The sequence below is a fragment of the Eschrichtius robustus genome, chromosome 14 (genome assembly GCF_028021215.1).
Source record: "Eschrichtius robustus isolate mEscRob2 chromosome 14, mEscRob2.pri, whole genome shotgun sequence".
NCBI lineage: Eukaryota > Metazoa > Chordata > Mammalia > Artiodactyla > Eschrichtiidae > Eschrichtius > Eschrichtius robustus.
Genome location: NC_090837.1, coordinates 48,854,630 through 48,879,580, shown reverse-complemented (window position 1 = coordinate 48,879,580; position 24,951 = coordinate 48,854,630). Strand labels below are relative to the sequence as shown.

Genomic DNA, 24,951 nt, shown 5'->3' with positions numbered 1-24,951 from the left:
GACCTTAACCAATTTCTTGGAACTTTGTCAAAGGCAGACTGTCTCTGCAGTCAGCCTGTGATCAGTCAGACAAATTAACCCTTCTAACTGCACTAAATGTTACAGTGATTTATTTTGAATTGATTAATGTAATTCTGATTTGTTCATAAAGGTAGTATATATGGTAGATATTATTTATATTTTGTTAAGACTTAATTTATTTCATACTATATAGGTAAATTGTATAAATTTTTGATTTTGGAAAAATACTTTCTCTGATAGTGGAGTGCAGTTCTACATAGGTTCATTTTGTGAACTGTGATAATTGTGTTATTTAACTCTTTTATATTTCTGATTTATTTTCTGACTAATGCATCAATTGCTATGAAAGCTGTATTAAAATATATTTCAGTATGATAGTGTATTTCTTTATTATTTCATTTTTTTCTATCCAAATTTTTGCTTTATGTAATTTGAAGCCATATTTTTAGATGAAACTAAGTTTAGAATGTTTCTAATTGATTTTTTTCTTAAGATGTGTTTTATTTATATGCTTTAGGGCTATAAATTTTTAGAATTTTTGGAATGCATATTTCACTTACAGATGTGAAGCATAGTCGACATCATTAAATTCTTTTTGAACAGTTTAAGGACCATATGATCCTTTCCTGACATATATTCTATTTTCCATCATGTTATGCCTATCTTATTTAGTAATTCCTGTATTAAGATAATTTCTTATTAATTTACACAGTAAATGTTTGATAATATTCATTCTCAGTTTAACACATGGCTCTATCTTTTTATCAGACATTTCTAATTGGCATGGTTTTTTTTCTTGTTACTAAAGTGTATCTTTTACAAACTTCTTTAGCGAGCTAGATTGGAATTTCTCAAAATTTTCTTTCCCGGAAAATTTTTGTATTTTGTTTTTATTTATGCAATGTAGGGGATATGCACCTGAGTTAAGATGGGAGTGACTTACACCACTGCATAGGCAATGTAGAAGAATCCAGAAATAGGCAAGGCTGAAAAACACTAAATTAAAACACACTGGGCTGAAGTGTCAGAGGGGATGAGTTGGGATGAGTAAGTTAGAAGAAACTGATCTTAAATAGGTAGTAATACAAGTCTCTCTGGAATCTGCCCTTGTTTTCAACCTCCAACTTCTCTCTTGCTGCCTCTTTCCCTCTAACTATTCTCTAGCTACCGGACAAACTGCAAGACAACAGAATGTGCTGTGGGTTTCCTTCTTCCAGCTTTTCATAAATACTGTTCCCTCTGATTATGATGTCAGTGTTTAACTCAGCTCATCTTCTCAATCCTACTGTTGTCTGGCTGAACCCTCTCATTTTAAACTTCAACATGGAAAATTGAAGGAAAATTCTTGGAGAAACCATTTCTTCACTTTGTTTTGTCTGCTTTGAGCTCTCATTGTACTCTGTGTTTACCTCCATACTTGTACTGGTACTGGCACCAACAGTCTGTTGAAATCAATGATTACTTGTATACTTCTGTTTAGATTATAAGCTTTTTAAAGACAGGAGATGCATTGTGATTTTTGTTTTCTCTGTGTAACTTGCACAGTGCCTGTCCCATATTAGGCACTCAATAAAATGTCATAATAGACATTCAAAAAAAGCCATATTAGGCTTGTCGAATGAGTGAATTAACTAATGAATAAAGGAAGGGAGGGAGGGAGGGAGGCAGGGAGGGAGGAAGGAAAGAAGGAAGGAAGGAAGGGCAATGGGGGAAAATAACTTCACCTTGTGAGTCTGGAAAGGACCTGATGAGGTGGAATGTAGACTGTAGACATTGAAATAAAATATAATATAATGTTAAATAGTTATGACCTCAATTTTCTAATCATGTTGAAATTTATCATTTATAAAAATATCACTGGTAATAAAATATTTTCAAAGAGGAAAAATTCATTCACTAAACCTAAAATCACTTTTTTATTTTTTTGATCATTTCTAAAATGGCAAGTCTGGCCCTCCGTAACAAAATGTTATTTTTGATGAGATACTGTGAATGTATTTATGAAGTTAATAATATTTTTCAATTATGGAAATCATTTGTGGGTTATCATACTTTATAGAGAAGATGAGAACATGATGAAGTTTAGATATACTTTTTTTCTGTATCTTCCTCATTATAAAAACCTTTAAGCTAGATTTGCAAAGTGGGCATATTAAGCACTCAATTAAAAGCAATGATGTGCATCATTTCCGTGAATTATTTTTTGGTATGCAATTGGCACTTCACTTTTCAAGAGAAAAATAAAAGATTTGTGCTGCCTAATTGCACACACAACCTAACTGATCTTTTTAAATTTCAAGGCATATCGTGCTTTCAATTTAGAGTCTTTACCTCATTAATGTACACTTTTCTCTAACTAGTGTTGTCATTGTATCTATGAAAATACATTTTTCCTGTCTCATTTCTGCAAACAATGGATTTTGTAACCTAGAAAACATCTTGAAATTTGTTAAATACTTCAAAAATGTTGTCAAGATCAAATTTGTTTTAAATGTAGAAATAAAGCTGCTTTTCTATAATTTTTCCCCATGTTTTCTTTGAGGTCTACTTCTCCCATAGTTCAGGAATTTTTTTTTTAGAATATAATTTCATCATCTGCAACTCTTTGTTTCCTGTGATATTAAAGAAACAGCCATCTACGTTTCATTTTATCCAGTCATTTGATAAAATAATACAAATACGACATTTAAAGATATAGAAATCCTTTGTGATTTTCATATTTTATTAAACAATGACAGGCATACAAAATTTTTTTCATAATTTAGTTTACAGATAAAGTTTGTAAATAAGCAAATTCCTCTTACATATATGATATTTTCATATTTTTGGATGTTGTCTTTTTTAATAGACATTTAATATTTATTGCTAACTTATTGCTCTAGGCACTGTAAGTATAAATCCAAACACCACAAAACACCTATTAAATTATACCTTTTGATTAATATTTTTATTTCAAAATCCTTCAAATTAAGCAGTTTATTTATTAAAAATAAATAAGCTAATAATTATTATTAATACTATTAATGTACCGAATAGGAAACTTCTAAAGGAGCAGAGTGATGTATCTCATGGACACAAAGTTATGAAGTGATACAGCCAAACTGCAATGCAATTTTTGTTATTGTTTTATCATACAATATTTGTTACATGGATAAAATGTGGTAACATATATAAAATTACAGATTGCTAATTTTTTTCACCATAAGGTTTTAATCTCTTATGTGTATATTTTATTGTGTGACATATGTATAAAATATTAAATAACGTCTATGAAATTGGCTTTCTTTATTTCAATTTTTATTTTAAAGAAGTTGTTAATGTTATCTAAATATTGATTTCAAACATATGCTCATTATCATTTTGAAGATTTTAAAAGTATACTCAGGTTATAAGAACTATCAGGAATAGATGATTACTTTCACAGAATGTAAGCATCTGTAAAGATGATTTTAAATGGTTTCTCATTTGACCTGTTGAAATGATGTATTATATTAAAATTAAATCATTTTTAAATTCTTAGGGTGAACTCTGCTTGGTTATGGTTTATTCTTTTAATTTACTGCTGAGTTTGATTTGCAATTATTTTATTTAAGATTTTGCATCCATATTCATAAGTTAGTCTGTATTTCAGTGTTCTTAATTTGTGCTATATTTGATAGATTTTCTTATCAGGATTATGCTGGTTTTGTAAATGAATTGTGAAGCTTTTCTCCCTTTCTGTTACCTGGAGAATTAAGGTAGATTTAAATAACTTTTTCTTAAAATTTTCATAGAACATCTTGGTGAAAATATGACTATTGCTTTTATTTTTTTTAGATTGTTTGAATTATTGTTTTATTTTTCATGGACAGTTGTTTTATTTTATGATGATTAGTCTTATCAGGCTATATATTTATCCTTGATATTCATTTATAATTTTTAATGGTCCTAGAAATAATCCAAATGGATTAAAAATTTCAAATGTAATATAATACAATATAGAATTCTCTTTTATACTTTTGCTTATCTCATTTCTAATCGTATGTGTATTTGTCACTTTTTAAATGAGATTTTTCAAATTTTTAAAAATTGAATTAAAAAATAGAGATGGCTCTTGGACTTAGTAATTCTACAATTTTCCAACTTCTGAAATGTTAATGTATGTTTCTATAGTTATAATTTTCTTTCTGTTTCTTTAGGTTTATTCTCTTTCCTTTTACTTTCCACTTTCCTGTTTTGAATGCTTCATGTTTTTGGTTTTAAATCTTTCCCTAAGGTAAATTGTATTTCTTGTTATACTTTGCAGCAAAACCCCTTGAAAGGATTTTCTGTGTTCATTGTTTCTATTTCTCTCCTTGCAATCCCACTTCAGATGATTTCCAGTCAGGCTTTCACCACTATACTACACTGCAGTTGCTACTAATGGATCCTATTTTCTTCCTTATGATCTTTATAAAATTGGTGGGATTCATTACACAAACTATTATCTAAAATTATTTTAGACACTTTTTGAATGGCACAAATACTTAATTTTATCCCTCAAAGTTTAGAATACACTCATGTGAGTAAAAGAAATTATGATCTATAATCTCACTATTTAAATATAGTCACTGTTAATATTTGTTTTATATAGACAGGCTTGTAGTATATTTTAAAAGGATATTATGTGTGTACAGTAATGATGACATGTTTCTCTTTATATAAAAACTTATTGCAAAATCATCTTATATTTTACAATATAATTTTAATCATTGAGAGTCTCTTAGTCCCTTGATACTGGACATTTAGTATGTTTTCAGTTTTTAAGTATTATAAACAAAGCTATTATTAATGTCTCTAAAACTTAAAAATATTAATGTAACTACTAATTTTAACAAAAAATACTGTGATGGAAAAATAATGAAAGTTGAATCGTGGTATAGTATTAGATGTTCAAGTAAAAATCATATGCCTTATATTTCTGATAAGTCTTAAATGATTTGCCTGCATTTTCACATTTTCCAAAATTCTGAAAACTTCTAATTTTGCCCTTTTCTCAGCTCACTTTTTTAAAGACAATATTTCCATTAATTAAATTTATTGGCTTTCATATCATTAGTCCTATAGAGGTATTATCTACTGGAGCTTGTATGGCAACTAGTTTGTAATTTAAGATGTGGGTTATACTATTTTACTCTTTACTTAACTTCAAATGTTGTTGATACTGGCATTGATTCATCACTTAAAACATTAACCAAAAGTACATAATGACTCTTGGTGTTTACATTGTTTTAAATCTAGGGGTTTTTCCCCTTGATATCATTTGTGATTTAAGTTACTTATTCTTTGGAATGAAAATTCCTTGATTTTGTCTTTATCGAACATTATCTATATTATAAAAGAGATAGGTTTTGGAAATTTTATAATTGATGAGTGAAATAGCTAAGAAAAGTTACTGGCATTGCAGTAAATAGCACAGACTTAAAATCACTATTGTTTTCTATGCATTTGGTGCATTATGATTAACTTTTAGATGAAACAGTCCACTGTGATTTTGTAAATATTATCTTCATCGTCCAGTGGATTTCTTGTACTCCACTGTCTGCTCTTAGAGACAATTCCTGTGTATTAACTATTGTAAATATTGGTTGCTTCCAATAGTATTCTTTAAAGGATAACAATGCTACAATCTTATAAATTCAGTTATTTTCTAATTGTTGTGTTGGTTTTGTATATGTTAGGAAAAAAGCCTGTAGGCTATGTCACTGCTAAAATTTTAGTTAATATTTTTGGGTATAACTTAAAAATATTATTCAATTACTTTTTTATTAGAGTATAATTGCTTTACAATGTTGTGTTAGTTTCTGCTGTACGGGGAAGAGAATCAGCTATATGTATACATATATCGCTTCCCTCTTGGACCACCCTCCCGCCCCCTGCATCCCACCCATCTAGGTCATCACAGAGCACAGAGCTGAGCTTCCTGTGCTTTATAACAGGTTCCCACTAGCTATCTATTTTACACCTGGTAGTATATATATGTCAGTCCTAATCTCCCAATTCGTCACACCGTCCCTTCCCCCACTGTGTACATGTCCATTCTCTACATCTGCATCTCTCTTCCTGCCCTGGAAATAGGTTCATCTGTACCATTTTTCTGGATTCCACATGTATGCGTTAATATACAATATTTGTTTTTCTCTTTTTGACTTACTTCACTCTGTATGACAGTCTCTAGGTCCATCCACATCTCTACAAATGACCCAGTTTCATTCCTTTTCATGGCTGAGTAATATTCCATTGTATATATGTACCACATCCTCTTTATCCATTCTTCTGTCGCTGGACATTTAGGTTGTTTCTATGTCCTGGCTATTGTAAATAGTGCTGCAACGAACATTGGGGTACATGTGTCCTTTTGAATTATGGTTTTCTCAGGGTATATATACCCAGCAGTGGCATTGCTGGGTCACATGGTAGTTCTATTTTTAGTTTTTTAAGGATCCTCCGTACTGTTTTCCACAGTGGCTGTATGAATTTACACTCCCACCAACAGTGCAAGACGGTTCCCTTTTCTTCACACCCTCTCCAGCATTTATTGTTTGTAGATTTTGTGATGATGGCCATTCTGACTGGTGTGAGGTGATACCTCATTGTGGTTTTGATTTACATTTCTCTAATAATTAGTGATGTTGAGCAACTTTTCATGTGCCACTTGGCCATCTGTCTTCTTTGGAGAAATGTGTTTAGGTCTTCCACCCACTTTTTGATTGGGTTGTTTGTTTTTTTTCATATTGAGCTCCATGAGCTGTTTGTATATTTTGGAGGTTAATACTTTGTCCGTTGCTTCATTTGCAAATATTTTCTCCCATTCTGAGGGTTGTCTTTTCATCTTGTTTGTAGTTTCCTTTGCTGTGCAAAAACTTTTAAGTTTCATTAGGTCCCATTTGTTTATTTTTGTTTTTATTTCCATTACTCTAGGAGGTGGATCAAAAAAGATCTTGCTGTCATTTATGTCAAAGAGTGTTTCTCCTATGTTTTCCACTAAGAGTTTTATAGTGTCCAGTCTTACATTTAGGTCTCTAATCCATTGTGAGTTTATTTTTGTGTATGGTGTTAGGGAGTGTTCTAATTTCATTCTTTTACATGTAGCTGTCCAGTTTTCCAAGCACCACTTATTGAAGAGGTTGTCTTTTCTCCATTGGATATTCTTGCCTCCTTTGTCATAGATTAAGTGACCATAGGTGCGTGGGTTTACCTCTGGGCTTTCTATCCTGTTCCATTGATCTATATTTCTGTTTTTGTGCCAGTACCATAGTGTCTTGATTACCGTAGCTTTGTAGTATAGTCTGAAGTTGGGGAACATGATTCCTCCAGCTCTGTTTTTCTTTCTGAAGATTGCTTTGGCTATTCGCGGTCTTCTGTGTTTTCATACAAATTGTAATATTTTTTGTTCTAATTCTGTGAGAATACCATTGGTAATTGGATAGGGATTGCTTTGAATCTGTAGATTGCTTTGGATAGTCTAGTCCTTTTCACAAGGTTGATTCTTCCAATCCAAGAACATTGTATATCTCTCGATCTGTTTGTGTCATCTTTGATGTCTTTCATCAGTGTTTTATAGTTTTCTGAGTACAGGTCTTTTACCTACTTAGGTAGGTTTATTCCTAGGTATTTTATACTTTTTGTTGCAATGGTAAATAGGGTTGTTTCCTTAATTTCACTTTCTGATCTTTCATTGTTAGTGTATAGGAATGCAAGAGATTTCTGTGCATTAATTTTGTATCCTACAACTTTACCAAATTCATTGATTAGCTCTAGTAGTTTTCGGGTGGCATCTTTAGGATTTTCTATGTATAGTGTCATGTCTTCTGCAAGCAGTGACAGCTTTATTTCTTCTTTTCCAATTCGTATTCCTTTTATTTCTTTTTCTTGTCTGATTGACCTGGGTAAGACTTCCAAAACTATGTTGAATAAGAGTGGCAAGAGTGGACATCCTTGTCTTTTTCCTGATCTTAGAGGAAATGCTTTCAGTTTTTCACCACTGAGAATGATGTTTGCTGTGGGTTTGTCCTATATGACCTTTATTATGTTGAGGTAGGTTCCCTCTGTGTCCACTTTTTGGAGAGTTTTTATCATAAATGGGTGTTGAATTTTATCAAAAGCTTTTCCTGCATCTGTTGAGATGATCATATGGTTTTTATTCCTTAATTTGTTAATATAGTGGATCACATTGATTGATTTGTGTATACTGAAGAATCCTTGCTTTCCTGGGATAAATCGCACTTGATCATGGTGTATAATCCTTTTAATGTGTTATTGGATTATGTTTGCTAGTATTTTGTTGAGGATTTTTGCATCTATATTCATCAGTGATGTTGGTCTGTAATTTTCTTTTTTTGTAGTATCTTTGTCTGGTTTTGGTATTAGGGTGTTGGTGACCTCGTAGAATGAGTTTGGGAGTGTTCCTTCCTTTGCAGTTTTTTGGAAGAGTTTGAAAATGATGGGTGTTAGCTCTTCTCTAAATGTTTGATAGAATTCACCTGTGAAGCCATCTGGTCCTGGACTTTTGTTTGTTGGAAGATTTTTAATTACAGTTTCAATTTCATTACTTGTGATTGGTCTGTTCATATTTTCTAATTCTTCCTGGTTCAGTATTGGAAAGTTGTACCTTTCCAACAATTTGTCCATTTCTTCCAGGTTGTCCATTTTATTGGCATAGAGTTGCTTGTAGTAGTCTTTTACAATCCTTTGTATTTCTGCCGTGTCAGTCGTAAGTTCTTCTTTTTCAATTCTAATTTTATTGATTTGAATCCTCTCCCTTTTTTTCTTAATGGGTTTCACTAAAGGGTCATCAATTTTGTTTATCTTCTGAAAGAACCAACTTTTAGTTTTATTGATCTTTGCTGTTGTTTTTTTCATTTCTATTTCATTTATTTCTGCTCTAATCTTTATGATTTCTTTCCTTCTACTGACTTTGGGTTCTCCTTGTTCTTCTTTCCCTAGTTGCTTTAAGCATAAGCTTAGATTGTTTATTTGAGATTTTTCTCGTCTCTTGAGCTGATATTGTATTGCTATAAACTTCCCACTTAGAACTGCTTTTGCTGCATCCCATAGGTTTTGTGTTGTCGTATTTTCATTGTCATTTGTTTCTATGTATTTTTTTTATTTCCTCTTTGATTTCTTCAGTGATCTCTTGATTGTTTAGCAGTGCACTGTTTAGCCTCCATATGTTTGTGTTTTTTACAGTTTTTTTCCTGTTATTGATTTTGAGTCTCATAGCATTGTTGTTGGAAAAGATGATTGATATGATTTCAATTTTCTTAAATTTTCCAAGGCTTGATTTGTGACCCAAGATGTGATCTATCCTGGAGAATGTTCCATGTGCACTTGAGAAGAAAGTGTATTCTGCCACTTCCTGGTGGAATGTCCTATAAATATCAATTAACTCTATCTGGTTTATTGTGTCATTTAAATCTTGTTTCCTTATTTATTTTCTGTCTGGATGATCTGTCCATTGGTGTAAGTGGTGTGTTTAAGTCCCCCACTATTATTGTGTTACTGTTGATTTCCCCTTTTATGGCTATTAGCATTTGCCTTTTATATTGAAGTGCTCCTATGTTGGGTTCATAAATATTTATAATTGTTATATCTTCTTCTTGGATTGATCCCTGGATCATTATGTAGTGTCCTTCCTTATCTCTTGTAACAGTCTTTATTTCAAAGTCTATTTTTCTGATATGAGTATTGCTACTCCAGGTTTCTTTTGATTTCCATTTGCATGGAATATCTTTTTCCATCCCCTCACTTTCAGTCTGTATGTGTCCCTCGGTCTGAAGTGGGTCTCTTTTAGGCAGCATATATATGGGTTTTGTTTTTGTATCCATTCAGCTAGTCTGTGCCTCAGGCCTAACAACCAGTAAGATAGGAACAGAGTCCCACCCATCAAAACAAATGAGACGACAAAAAAATATGTAACTGATGAAGGAGCAAGGTAAAAACCTACAAGACCAAATAAATGAAGAGGAATAGGCAACCGACCTGAAAAAGAATTCAGAGTAATGATGGTAAAGATGTTCCAAAATCTCGGAAATAGAATGAAGGCACGGATCGAGAAAATACAAGAAATGTTTAACAGAGACCTAGAAGAACTAAAGAACGAAGAAACAGAGATGAACAACACAATAACTGTAATGAAAAATACACTAGAAGGAATCAATAGCAGAATAACTGAGGCAGAACAATGAATAAGTGAGCTGGAATATATAGAATGGTGGAAATAACTGCCAAGGAGCAGAGTAAAGAAAAAAGAATGAAAAAAATTGAAGACAGTCTCAGAGACCTCTGGGACAACACTGAACACACCAACATTTAAATTATATGGGTCCCAGAAGAAGAAGAGAAAGAGAAAGGGTCTGAGAAAATATTTGAAGAGAGTGTAGTTGAAAACTTCCCTAATGTGGGAAAGGAAATAGCCACCCAAGTCCAGGAAGTGCAGAGAATCCCATACAGGATAAACCCTAGGAGAAACACACCAAGATCATATTAATCAAACTAACAAAAATTAAATTCAAGGAAAAAATATTAGAAGCAGCAAGGGAAAAGCAAAAAATAACATACAAGGGAATCCCCATAAGGTTATCAGCTGATTTTTCAGCAGAAACTCTGCAGGCCAGAAGGGAGTGGCAGGATATATTTAAAGTGATGAAAGGGAAAAACCTACAACCAAGATTACTCTCCCCAGCAAGGATCTCATTCAGATTCAACAGAGAAATCAAAAGCTTTACAGAAAAGCCAAAGTTAAGAGAATTCAACACCACCAAACCACTTTTACAACAAATGCTTAAGGAACTTCTCTATGTGGGAAACACAAGAAAAGAAGAAGATCTACAGCACCAAACCCAAAACAATTAAGAAAATGGTAAGAGGAACATACATATCTAAAATTACCTTAAATGTAAATGGATTAAATGCTCCAACCAAAAGACACATTCAATTACTTTTAATTGAAGTTCCTTATAGAAGGGTGTGGTTCACATATCCCTTAAATTAGAAGGAAACTTAAGGATGTTGTCCTCCCAACCACTTCAGTGTAGTCAAAATAGGGAAGTGATTATCTAAAAAGATTTTAGATAGACCTGCTCTACCATCTAATGGAAAAAATATATATATACGTATATCATACTAATTTACTGATTTAAAATTTATTTATGGTAGTTTTGTCATTGTTTACCTTGGAATCTTCCAGGGGTGATATTATTTTATCTTCAAATAGAGATATGGTTATTCCTTCATTATTTTTTATGTCTTTTAATTTTTTGTCTTCTGTTTACATTGGTCAATACGTGAAGTACAGTGTTAAATGATAGTAAAGATCATGGGCATCCTTTTTATGTCCTTCTCTTAATGGGATTGCTGCTAGTTTTTTCCCTTAAGTAAGAGGCCAGCTTTAAGATTCAATATGCATTTTATTATGTTAAAAAAGTATTTATCAGTTTCAATTTATTGAGTATTTTTTAAATTGGGAATGGATGTCAATTTTTGTCAAGCCTTTTCTGCATTTAGGGACATGTTCATGTAATATCTTCTCTATAAATATAGTGAATTATATTGATGGATTTCCTAATGTTGAACCTTGAATTATTAGAATAAATCTCATTTGGTCATAATATCCCATCCTTTCTTAAACACATTCCGGTTTTCTTTTTTGTCTCACCATTCAACCAGAATATCTCTGATTTAGGTCAACAGTGATTTCCACATTGCTAAATCTAATCATTGTTTCTTTGTTCTTATCTTCTTTAACTTACATGTAGCACTTAACCAAGTTGGTTATACCCTTATCTCTGGAAACTTTTTTCTCTTGGCTCTAAGAACACATACTATTCTTGTTTCTTCTTACTTTTCTGGATTCTTGTTCTCAGTTTCCTTTACTGGTTTCTCTTTATCTCTCCACACTCCAGACATTTGAGAATCCATGGGCTTATCCTCTTATTATAAGCTTTGTATATGTAACTGCCAACCCAGTGTGCATTTAGATGTCTAGTGGGTTTCTCAAGCTTAACTTTTCGAAAATTAAACTTGATATCCAATTTCCATTATACCTGCAGCCTTCCCCATTTGAGTTTATGACAATTCAGTCCTTCCAGTTTTTCAGGCAAAGACCTTCAAAATACTCATTAAAATCATGTATTCATTTATGCTGGGAATTACTTGTCCAATTATGCATATGTTCAGTTTTCACAGATCATGCCAAATATTTTCCCAAAATTGTTATACATTTTTCTACTCAGACCACCATGTATGAGAATTCCAGCCTCAGATTAATACCATCATCTAATATTATCTTTTATTTATTTTTAACTATTGTGCTTTTATTGAATTTATCCTACTGTGGTTTTAAATTTGCATTTCTATGATGACTCATGAGGTTGAGAATTTTTAAAGCAATTCATTTAAAGCAACATTTAATGTTGTTTTAATCTATCATAGAGTGTTGGACTCAGATTTCTCCTCCACATTCTGGTTGTGACCTTCACTTTACACCTTTTAGATACTCAATTATCTCATCTGAACAACTAGATGTGTGTTAATTTAATATGTTAATAATCTACATGAGAGATTAGGGTTTAAGGTGTTGATTAAAGGGGAAGTACTTCATGAAGTTGTTAAAATTATTCACTGAATTAGTTCAAACCACCAAATACACATACGTGCTCTCAGATTTGTAAATGGGTGATCAACCATTAATCTTTAATGTGGACTTTTCTGAAAACTTCTCACTCCCTATTAATTCAATTAGAACTTCAAGTCTTCTTGGGTAAAAAATTCATGCTTCTACATGACTTTTATGATTGAGAACTGCATCAAAAATTAGGATATACCACAAAGATGTTTTCTCATTCAAAAACCTAAAATGTCCTAATACAAATTTAAAATAAGTATTGCACATTAGGGGAAAAAAATAAATCTAACAAAACTGAAGCCATGGAATACACCCTTTAATCATGTCAAGTTAGATGTGTCTCATTTTCTCAATGACTTGGTTACAACTTTATCTGAGAAATGCATTCAAAATATGTTGCAGTATCTAAAAAGCTTGATTAATAGTTTTTTCATGATTATTTACCAAGCAGTAGTAATAATGAGTGGGTATGAAAGCTTGAATATCACTTAGGTAAGTAATTTGTTAGTTTCTGAAGAAAATTTTTAGAAAATATTTCAAAGCCTTCTTGAAAGAAAAATTTATAGCTCTTAGATAGCCTCAACCACCAGAGGGCAGACAACAGAAGCAAGAAAAACTACAATCCTGCAGCCTGTGGACCAAAAACCACAGTTACAGAAAGATAGACAAGATGAAAAGGCAGAGGGCTATGTACCAGATGAAGGAACAAGAAAAAACCCCAGAAAAACAACTAAATGAAGTGGAGATAGGCAACCTTCCAGAAAAAGAATTCAGAATAATGATAGTGAAGATGATCCAGGACCTCGGAATAAGAATAGAGGCAAAGATTGAGAAGATGCAAGAAATGATTAACAAAGACCTAGAAGAATTAAAGAACAAACAAACAGAGATGACCAATACAATAACTGAAATGAAAACTACACTAGAAGGAATCAATAGCAGAATAACTGAGGCAGAAGAACGGATAAGTGACCTGGAAGACAGAATGGTGGAATTCACTGCTGCGGAACAGACTAAAGAAAAAAGAATGAAAAGAAATGAAGACAGCCTAAGAGACCTCTGGGACAACATTAAACGCAACAACATTCGCATTATAGGGGTCCCAGAAGGAGAAGAGAGAGAGAAAGGACCAGAGAAAATATTTGAAGAGATTATAGTCGAAAACTTCCCTAACATGGGAAAGGAAATAGCCACCCAAGTCCAGGAAGCGCAGAGAGTCCCATACAGAATAAACCCAAGGAGAAACACGCCGAGACACATAGTAATCAAAGTGGCAAAAATTAAAGACAAAGAAGAATTATTGAAAGCAGCAAGGGAAAAACGACAAATAACATACAAGGGAACTCCCATAAGGTTAACAGCTGATTTCTCAGCAGAAACTCTGCAAGGCAGAAGGGAGTGGCATGATATACTTAAAGTGATGCAAGGGAAGAACCTACAACCAAGATTACTCTACCCGGCAAGGATCTCATTTAGATTTGATGGAGAAATCAAAAGCTTTACAGACAAGCAAAAGCTAAGAGAATTCAGCACCACCAAACCAGCTCTACAACAAAGGCTAAAGGAACTTCTCTAAGTGGGAAACACAAGAGAAGAAAAGGACCTACAAAAACAAACCCAAAACAATTAAGAAAATGGTCATAGGAACATACATATCGATAATTACCTTAAACGTGAATGGATTAAATGCCCCAACCAAAAGACATAGACTGGCTGAATGGATACAAAAACAAGACCCATATATATTCTGTCTACAAGAGACCCACTTTAGACCTAGGGACACATACAGACTGAAAATGAGGGGATGGAAAAAGATATTCCATGCAAATGGAAATCAACAGCTGGAGTAGCTATACTCATATCAGATAAAATAGACTTTAAAATAAAGAATGTTATAAGAGACAAGGAAGGACACTACATAATGATCCAGGGATCAATCCAAGAAGAAGATATAACAATTATAAATATATATGCACCCAACATAGGAGCACCTCAATACATGAGGCAACTGCTAACAGCCATAAAAGAGGAAATCGACAGTAACACAATAATAGTGGGGGACTTTAACACTTCACTTACACCAATGGACAGATCATCCAAAATGAAAATAAATAAGGAAACAGAAGCTTTAAATGACACAATAGACCAGATAGATTTAATTGATATATATAGGACATTCCATCCCAAAACAGCAGATTACACGTTCTTCTCAAGTGCGCACGGAACATTCTCCAGGATAGATCACATCTTGGGTCACAAATCAAGCCTCAGTAAATTTAAGAAAATTGAAATCATATCAAGCATCTTTTCTGACCACAACGCGATGAGATTAGAAATGAATTACAGGGAAAAAAAACGTAAAAAGGACAAACACATGGAGGCTAAACAATACGTTACTAAATAACCAAGAGATCACTGAAGAAATCAAAGAGGAAATAAAAAACTACCTAGAGACAAATGACAATGAAAACACGACGACCCAAAACCTATGGGATGCAGCAAAAGCGGTTCTAAGAGGGAAGTTTATAGCTATACAAGCCTACCTAAAGAAACAAGAAAAATCTCAAGTAAACAATCTAACCTTACACCTAAAGAAACTAGAGAAAGAAGAACAAACAAAACCCAAAGTTAGCAGAAGGAAAGAAATCATAAAGATCAGAGCAGAAATAAATGAAATAGAAACAAAGAAAACAATAGCAAAGATCAATAAAACTAAAAGTTGGTTCTTTGAGAAGATAAACAAAATTGATAAGCCATTAGCCAGACTCATCAAGAAAAAGAGGGAGAGGACTCAAATCAATAAAATCAGAAATGAAAAAGGAGAAGTTACAACAGACACCGCAGAAATACAAAGCATCCTAAGAGACTACTACAAGCAACTTTATGCCAATAAAATGGACAACCTGGAAGAAATGGACAAATTCTTAGAAAGGTATAACCTTCCAAGACTGAACCAGGAAGAAATAGAAAATATGAACAGACCAATCACAAGTAATGAAATTGAAACTGTGATTAAAAATCTTCCAACAAACAAAAGTCCAGGACCAGATGGCTTCACAGGTGAATTCTATCAAACATTTAGAGAAGAGCTAACACCCATCCTTCTCAAACTCTTCCAAAAAATTGCAGAGGAAGGAACACTCCCAAACTCATTCTATGAGGCCACCATCACCCTGATACCAAAACCAGACAAAGACACTACAAAAAAAGAAAATTACAGACCAATATCACTGATGAATATAGATGCAAAAATCCTCAACAAAATACTAGCAAACAGAATCCAACAACACATTAAAAGGATCATACACCACGATCAAGTGGGATTTATCCCAGGGATGCAAGGATTCTTCAATATACGCAAATCAATCAATGTGATACAGCATATTAACAAATTGAAGAATAAAAACCATATGATCATCTCAATAGATGCAGAAAAAGCTTTTGACAAAATTCAACACCCATTTATGATAAAAACTCTCCAGAAAGTGGGCATAGAGGGAACCTACCTCAACATAATAAAGGCCATATAAAAAAAAAAAAAATTTATAAAAAGTCTATTTTCATTTGGTTTAGAAATTAAGTCTAATGTTCAATTACCTTGTTAATTTATATACAGGTAAATGATCTTATAATTTATTGAACTTCTCATCTTAAAGTTATAGCATCAGCCCAAATATTCCTTTAATTATGGATGGTAATTCTTCTAAAAATTATATTTAGTATTTCTTTTGGTAAATTGAATACATGTAGTACTACTTTAAAAAATTTTTATATTAGCTGTCTCTTTCATCAAATCGTTTTTAATTTTATTTTTAAAGTTACTCTTTATGGTATATAATATTGGATTTTAATTTACAATAACAATAGTTTCTTTTTAAATAAATTAGTTGACTTAAGAAAATTGTTAAATGTATAATAGTACAGGTGGTATGGTATGTAAATGTGAGTAAAATAATAAAGAGGATTCAGAAATGGTTTGGAAAACAATGTTCTTTTGAATTATTTGTCATTAATTTCAGGATTTTGTTGCCTCTTAGAAATATTGGCCTTGTATTTTAATTGTATAATTCAGTGGTTTTTAGTATATTCACAAGTTTATGGAACTATAACCACTATGTAATTTTAGAACATTTTAATTATGCCCAAAAGGGACCCTATACCCATTAGCAGTCATTCTCAATTCCTTCCTCCCCTCAGCCCTTAGCAACCAACAAATTTACTTTCTGTCTCTATGGATTTGCTGCTTCTGGACATTTCATAGACATGTTGTAGAATCTATCAGTACTTCATTCTTTTTATGTCTGAATAGTATTCCATTGTATGTATATATCACATTTTGTTTATCCATTCATCAGTTGAAGGGTGTTTTGACTGTTACTACCTCTTGGCTATTATGAATAATGCTGCTATTAACATTGATGTACAACTTTTTGTGTACATGTTGTCATTTCTCTTGGTTATATACCTAAAAGTGGAATTTCTGGGACATATAATTGTGTTTAACATTTTAAGGAACTGCCAACTATTTTCAAAGTGACTGCAACATTTTATATTCCCACCAGCAATCTATGAGGGTTCTAATTTCTTCATATCCTCAGCAATAATTGGTATTCTCTATCTTTATTATTAAAAGCATCCTGTTGGGTGTGAAGTGGTATCTTGTGGTTTCGATTTGCATTTCCCTAATCACTAATGATATAGAAAAATTTTTCATGTGCTTGTTTTCCATTTGTTTATCTCCTTTGGAGAAATGTCTTTTCAAATCTTTTGACCATTTTAAATTCAGTTGACATTTCATTATTGAGTTGTAAGTATTCTTTATGTAGCCTGGATATTAGACTCTCATCAGATAGGTAGTTTGAAAATATTTTCTCCTACTCTGTAAAGTGTCTTTTCACTTTTGATAATTCTTGAAGCCCAAAAGTTTTTAACTTTGATGAAGTCTTGTCTATTTTGTCTTTGGTTACCCATGCTTTAAGTGTCATATCTGAGAAACTGTTGCCTGAACCAAAGTCACAGGATTTATGTCTATCTTTTCTTCTGATATTTTTATCATTTTAATTCTTACATTTAGGTCTTTGATCCAATTTTAGTAATTTTTGTATGAAGTAGGGGGTCCAAACTCGTTCTTTGCATGAGGGTATCCAGTATTCCCAACAGCACTTTTTTAAAACACTATTTTTTCCCCATTGCATTATCTAGACACCTTTGTTGAATTCAGTCAACCATTGATTTATTTAGGGACTCTGAACTCTATTCCATTGATTTGTATGTCTTTCCCTGTGCCAGTACTACCATGTTTTGATCACTGTAGCTTTGTAGGATGTTTTAAAATCCAGAAGTGTGAGCCCTCCAGTTTTTTTCTTTCAAAGATTGTTTTTGCTATCCTGGGACCTTTGGGTTTTCAAATGTATTTTAGGATATGCTTGTCAATTTCTGAAAAGAAGTAAACTAGCATTTTGAAAGGGGATTGCATGGAATCAGTAGATCAATTAAAGGAGTATTATCATCTTCTAATCCATGAACAAAGGTGTCTTTCCATTTATTTAAGCCTCTTCAACTCTTTTCAACTATGTGTTATAGTTTTCAGTATATAAATTTTGTACTTTTTAGTAAAATTTATTCCTAATAATTTTATTAATTTTGATGCTACTGTAAATGAACTTTTTTCCTTAATTTCATTTTTGGATTGTTAATTGCTGTTGTATGGAAATAAAACCAGTTTTTCTGTGTTATACCCTGCAAGTTGCTGAACTTATACTAGACTCTAGTAGGGGTTTTTTTTGTAGATTCATTAGGATTTTCTATGTATAAGATCTGAAAATCTGTAAATACAAATGCTTTTATTTCTTTCCTCCCAATATGGAAACCAGATTATTTATTTTTGTTGCATAAATACTCTGACTAGAACCTCAAGTACAATGTTAAAAATGAGTGGTGAGAGCAAGCATCCTGTTCTTCCTGATCTCAGATGTTAGCATTCATTTTTCATCATTAAGTATAGTGTTTGTTTTTCATACACTTTTATATCAGGCTGAGGAAATTTCATAGGTTTGTTGTTGTTGTTGTTGTTAGGTAAGTGGTTTCATCATGAAAGGGTGTGGAATTATGTAAAATAACTTTTCTATATCCATTGAGAGGATCAGGTGAATTTGATTCTGTATTATATTAATACAGTATATTACATTAAGTGATTTTTGCATGTTGAAACAATCTTGCACTCCCAACATGAATCCTACTTGGTTCTGGTGTATAATCCCTCATATATTAATGGATTGTTTGCTACTATTTTGTGGAGGATGTTTGTGTTTATATTTACAAGTGATATTGGTCTATAGTTTTATTTCTTGTGATGTCTTGGGCAGGATTTGGTGCTGGGTAATATAGCCTCGTAGAATACTTCTTTCCTAATTTTTAAGAGTTTTTGAAGAACTCTTGTTAATTCACCTTTTAACATTTAGTAGAATTCACCAGTGAAGCAGTCTACTCCTGGCCTTTTTTGTGTGGGAAGTTTTTTGATTATGAATCTCTTTACCTGTTATATATGTATTCGGGTTTTCTATTTTTTCTTAGTCAGTTTTGGTAATTCATGTCGTTTTAGTAATTTGTCCATTTCATCTTGTTTATCTAATTTGTCGGCATCAAATGATTTATAATATTCCATTATAATCATTCTTATTTTTGTGAGGTTAATAGTAATGTCCCCTCTTTAATTTCTGATTTTAGTAATTTCACCTTTTTTTCTTAGTGTATCTAGTTTTCTTAAATTTCTTGACTTTTTCAAAGTACTGTCTTTTGGTTTTATTAGGTTTTTGTTGTTGTTTATTTTTTTGTATACTCATTTGTTACCACTCTAAACTTTATTATTTTCTTTCTTCTACTTGCTTTGGGTTTCGTTTACTCTACTTTTTCCGTTTCCTTTAGATGTAAAATTAGATTATTGGCTTGAGATCTTCTTTATTACAGGCATTTACGGGTATACATGTGTTGCTCTAACTTCATCCAAAAAGTTTTACTATGTTGTTCTTTAATTCTCATTCATCTCAAAGTATTTTCTAATTCTTGAGATTTCTTCTTTGACCTGTTGGTTATATAGGAGTATATTGTTTAATTTCCACATATTTTTGTGTTTCCAAATTTGACTCTGTTACTGATTTCTAATTTCGTTCCTGTGTGGTTAGAGAAGATACTTTACATCATTTTAATCTTTTAAAATCTAATGTGACTTGTTTTATAGCCTAACAGTTAGTTTACCATTTGTCCCAATCATTGTCTACTGTCTCAGGTGGCCACAAAGTTAATCAATTGCCTGTTCTACTTAAAATTTTGACAATCATGGCTTGGGAGAAAATTTCCTGGTGAGATGTTTTATACTGGGAGAGCTCTGTATCAAGAAAATACAGATGTCCTTGCAGATGGAGTCATGCAAAAAACCACCAGACAGGTCAAATAATGACAGTTCTGTGAGAATGAGGCTTTGAAAGCATTCCAGATCAGTTCTGCTCCCTCTGGTGGCTGCCCAACTGATGGGTTTCTCCACAAATGTGTGCTGTTCAAGGCTATCATGGACCTGGAGGGAAGGATTAGGACAAGTTAAAACACCACAAAGATCATACCTCTTACTCAGATTAGACTGATTATCTTGAATAGGTGCTCCCTATTTGCTGCAAACCTTCACTTAATTTCCAAAGTTCTGAAAAAAGCTAATTTTGACTCTTTTTTTTGGCCAGCTTTCTCATTACCTTTATGGAGAAGAGTTTTCAGATATTCTTAATGGACCGTGTCCACTGATACCTTTCATAAGGACTATATCTCAGAAAATTGGGCTTTCATTTTACATTTTTCTCAGTCTTATTTTTCCTTCAGTCTTGTTTATGGTATGTTTTTCCACACAACTTTTGTAAAATATGCCATCAGACATGTCAACAAATCTTGGTTTACTTGACAAGGTGACATTATCCTTCAGCCCAAGATTATACAAATAAACTCATATTGATTACTCTAATAATTTGTACTGTTTTTGTATTTACATTTAGGTTATTATTAATTATTATTAATCTGAAATTTATTTTTGTTATAATGTGAGTTAGATGTGAAGTAGAAAGATAACTTTGTCTTTCTTTTTTAAACAGAGGTTCTACATTCTTCCAATCCATTAATTAAAGTAAATGATTTCTCTCTCACTGAATTCAAATACCATTAGATCTATTTCTGGGCTCTAGTGTTTCCTTCTGTTCTTTATTGCAATGCCAAAAATAAATACTCCTTAATATAGTGGTATTATAAGACGTTTTAATATCTGGTAGCAAGTTTCCAACATTATTATTATTTTTCACATACCTCTTGGCTAGTCTCACATACCTTTTCTTCCATATGAATTTCATGAAGTTTCAAAGAGAATACTCCTTTTTATCATGTCATATTAATTTTGTGGTAACTGACAGTATATCTTATTAAACCTTTCTATGAAATATAATTTTTTGTTGATTTAAGCTTTTAAATAAGAATTTTTGTTTGCTGTATTATAGGTCCTCCCTCTTGTGTTGAATTTATTTCCAAATACTTTATATTTTTGACAAAAGTTTTTAAATATTGTCACAATATATTTAACAGATTATTACTCTTATAGATAAAAGCTATTAAATTCCTTATGACCTTTTTCCAAAAATCATTTATTGTAGTTTTAAATAGACTCTTCTATCTTCTTGGGTATTCAATTATATCATCTAAAATTGAAGACATTATATTTTCATATTCTATATTATACTAGTAAAACTTAGTTTCATTATCCACTTGCATTTAGCTAAATTTCACAAAACAGGATTAATAACAATGGTGATGAAAGATAATCTGGTTTCATTTTTTGCGTTCAGTGGGCATGGGTTCAGTATTTTATGATTTATTTTGATATTTTATGTTCCTTCTTTATATTATATTTGGGTGTGTCTTCCTTGTGCTAGTTTAAAAATTATGGAAACTAGATAGTGAATTTATTAAATGGCTTTTTTGTGTAGTGTTGGCCATATTTATGTTATTTTCTTTTTTAATTTGTTGGTAAGAGCAAAGATTTGAATTTTCTAATTTTTATCAATTCTTATAACTAAAATATATTCTATTTTATCTTTTTTTAAAGTAAAGACATTCTAAAGTAAATACATTCTATTTTATCATGATTATGCATTTGTATACTGTTAGACTTGATTTGCTATATTTTATTCAGACTCTTGCATCAATTTTCATAAGTGAAAACAGCCTATGGTGTTATTTTATAATATTTTTATCAATATTATGTTATAGTTGCATAATTTGAAAGATAATTTCTTACTTCACAGAAGAATGGAAAGCTCCACAATTTATTGTGTGTGTGTGTGTATGTATTTTTTCCTTAGCTAGAAGATTTGAAAAGAATTTATGATCAACTAGTCTGGAAGAAAAAAATTTATGAAAATGAATATTTGGAAGCACATAATAATTTTTATGCCACAGTAAGTTGATGTTTCCCTATTTCTCACTAGAGCTCCATTCTCTATTCCCAAGTATTAACTCATACAACTAAAAGTAATTTCATTATTACACATTTTTTTCTTTTTCTTTTTCACTCAAAAAGAAAAAACAATGTGTAATAATGAAATTACTTTTAGTAATTTTTATTTTAAATCATTTTTATGTAAACATATATGAATGATTCTTTTATTCTTTTTTAAAAGAAAAGAACATGGGATATTGAGCTTTCTAATATCGCAAAAGATTCTTCAGATGTCTCAATAGCATATTCTCAATTGATGGAAGAAAATAGAAGACTTGAGATCGATATTGAAACTATACTTGGTTATATCAGTGACAGGTAATATTGCAAATATGATTTTCATTCTTATATAGCATATGTAATATGTTAAATATAATAAATCACTTCATTTTGTGTTCCTGGGGTGGTATGATGGTGTTTGTGTTTGTCTTTATCATTAGCTTAAGTTTTATTTCTATCCCAAATGTTGCTCTTTTATCATTCTGAATCCATTTAGAAAAATCAAAATAATGAAAAGTGATTCATATCACTTCCTTTGAACATATTCTCTTATACTCAAAGATACTTTAAAATGTGTCTAATCAAGCTAGTGATCTCCTTCAGTCAGTACTCAATTCCTCCCTGAAACTACTAAACTAGAGTTCTTAGCTCATAAACTTATGAGTTTTCTTGATTCCCCTTCCTGTTTCAACCCTCATATTCAACATGTTAACAAGAAATGTTCCACATACTAAATAATTTTTTAATCTATCTGCTTCACTACTGCACCAGCACTCTGGTACAAGCTATCATCATGTCTTGCATGAACTTGTGAACTGGTGATTTCCAAAGCTGGTTTTGTGCAGCGTTGGTGGTATAGTGGTGAGCATAGCTGCCTTCCAAAGCTGGTTTACCTGCAATAACTATGCTCCCTTTCTAATCCATTATCTATATTGTGGTAGGTGCGTTCTTTTTTCTTTTGATTTTTTTAACACAAGTATGATCCGTTTCCCTCCATACTTGCATTAATTTTAGCAGGGGTGAGGGAACAAAAGCCCCTCTTTAACGTACCCCACAAGGTTCCTGAGTAGGCAGGAATGCCTGGCTCTGCAGTCTCCTGTCACACCTGGTTCAGTCTTATTATTTGGTTCAAATACAATGGCCTTACTTCAATTTCTCCTATTCGTCACGTTTTTTTTCCAGCCCTTAAGGTGTTTTTATGCTAATTCCTTTTCAATAAATGTTTTTCCTCCACCTTCTACCTAGTTAATTACTACTTTAAGATTACAGCTGAGAAGTCAGTTCTGGGTAGCTTTCATTGACTGTCCAATTATATCCGATTACTCTATTATGTGTGTATATGGTATACATTTTTTCCTTCATATCGCTTGTCATATTTGCAGCTTTGTGTGTGTAAATATTTGACTGGTGTCCATCTTCCTCAACAAATGGGAAGATCCATGAGGACAGACATAAGCCATGACCATATTTTCTTCATCATTGAATTCTCATCACCAAGCATAGTTCCTGACATGTACTGTGCTATCCATCATTAATTATTGAAAGGAGGGAAAGAAGAAAGAATGGAGAGAAGTGATGATGATACTGGACAATTGTGTAGGAAGATTGATAAGATTTCTTAGTGCTTATTTTATCTTTGGATGATAGAATGAAAGCATTTGTAAAATTTATCTGTATGTTAAATATACTTTTTTAAAGAAAGCAAAAGGAACATTATTTTCTAAAGGATAACCTAAAATTGTAGTTGTAAACTGTATTTTATTTTATTAAGAAAGAGAACCAGAGAAGAAGAAAAATCTGAAGAGTGGGTAATCTGTAAGTGGGTAAGTGGGTAAGAGTGGGTAATGACGAGACAGCTCTGGAGAAAAGGAGGAGTGTGAGAGTTACATTTTATTACATTATCCAGCACCAACGAGTACCCGCCAAGTCTTAGTGGTATTCAAGTATAAAGGTTTATTTCTCAATTGTACTGCAGCCTAGGTGTGTCTGCTGTGTGTGTGATTCATGTAATTTCTGCTTCTCAGATGCAGGGTGAAGGATGGGATCCTTCTAGGGCATGTTGCTCTGGTAGCACAAGTGCATTAGTGAGATAACTGAGTGGCTCTGTAGCTTCCACAGGATGATAAATGTTACTCTTGCTCACACTCCATTGAACAAAGCAAGTCACATGGCCAGGCCCAATGTCTACTGGGTGGGAAGTCTAATCCTGTTAAGAAGAGAGATAATGAACAATTGGGAACACTAGTACAGTCTGTCACATGCAACGGGAATGTAGCAGCCCTGGTTATAGAGGATTTCCATAGTATGCATTATGCTTGTTCAGATAACATCTTAAGATGTCACTTATTTTTTTCCTCAAATTTGTACTTGAAACTAAAAATTAAATGGGTGATTTTAGCAGCAGATTACACAGTGCTTAACAGAGAATTAGTCAAAAGTTTGTAACATGAAGGAGAGATTAAGAGATGTGCAGGCAAGAGTCACATCTGCCACATACCTACGTGGTGTTCCAAAGAAGGAGAAAACAAAGGACAGAGGCAATATGTGAGCACATAATCAGCCGTTCATCTTGTTTTTTCAAGTCTCTTACTAGGATGGATAGATAGATAGATAGATAGATAGATAGATAGATAGATAGATAGATAGATAGGAAGAAAATAGATAGATAGATGCAAAAATAATTACTCATTTCCAAATTTCATTTGCTTTTCTTCCAAATCTTCTAAGTCATTTTATGATTCCCTGTTTGATGCAAATACTT

At 32.2% G+C, this 24,951-nt stretch overlaps 1 protein-coding gene across 1 annotated transcript in view; it reads left to right on the top strand.

Annotated features, from left to right (window-relative positions):
* Nucleotides 1-24,951, top strand: part of CCDC178 (coiled-coil domain containing 178) — a 368,496-nt gene that overhangs the window by 65,300 nt on the left and 278,245 nt on the right. The window contains exons 10-11 of the mRNA XM_068562450.1: nt 22,054-22,149; nt 22,372-22,508. Coding sequence (XP_068418551.1) covers nt 22,054-22,149; nt 22,372-22,508 — 233 coding nt within the window. The remainder of the gene's footprint in view (nt 1-22,053; nt 22,150-22,371; nt 22,509-24,951) is intronic.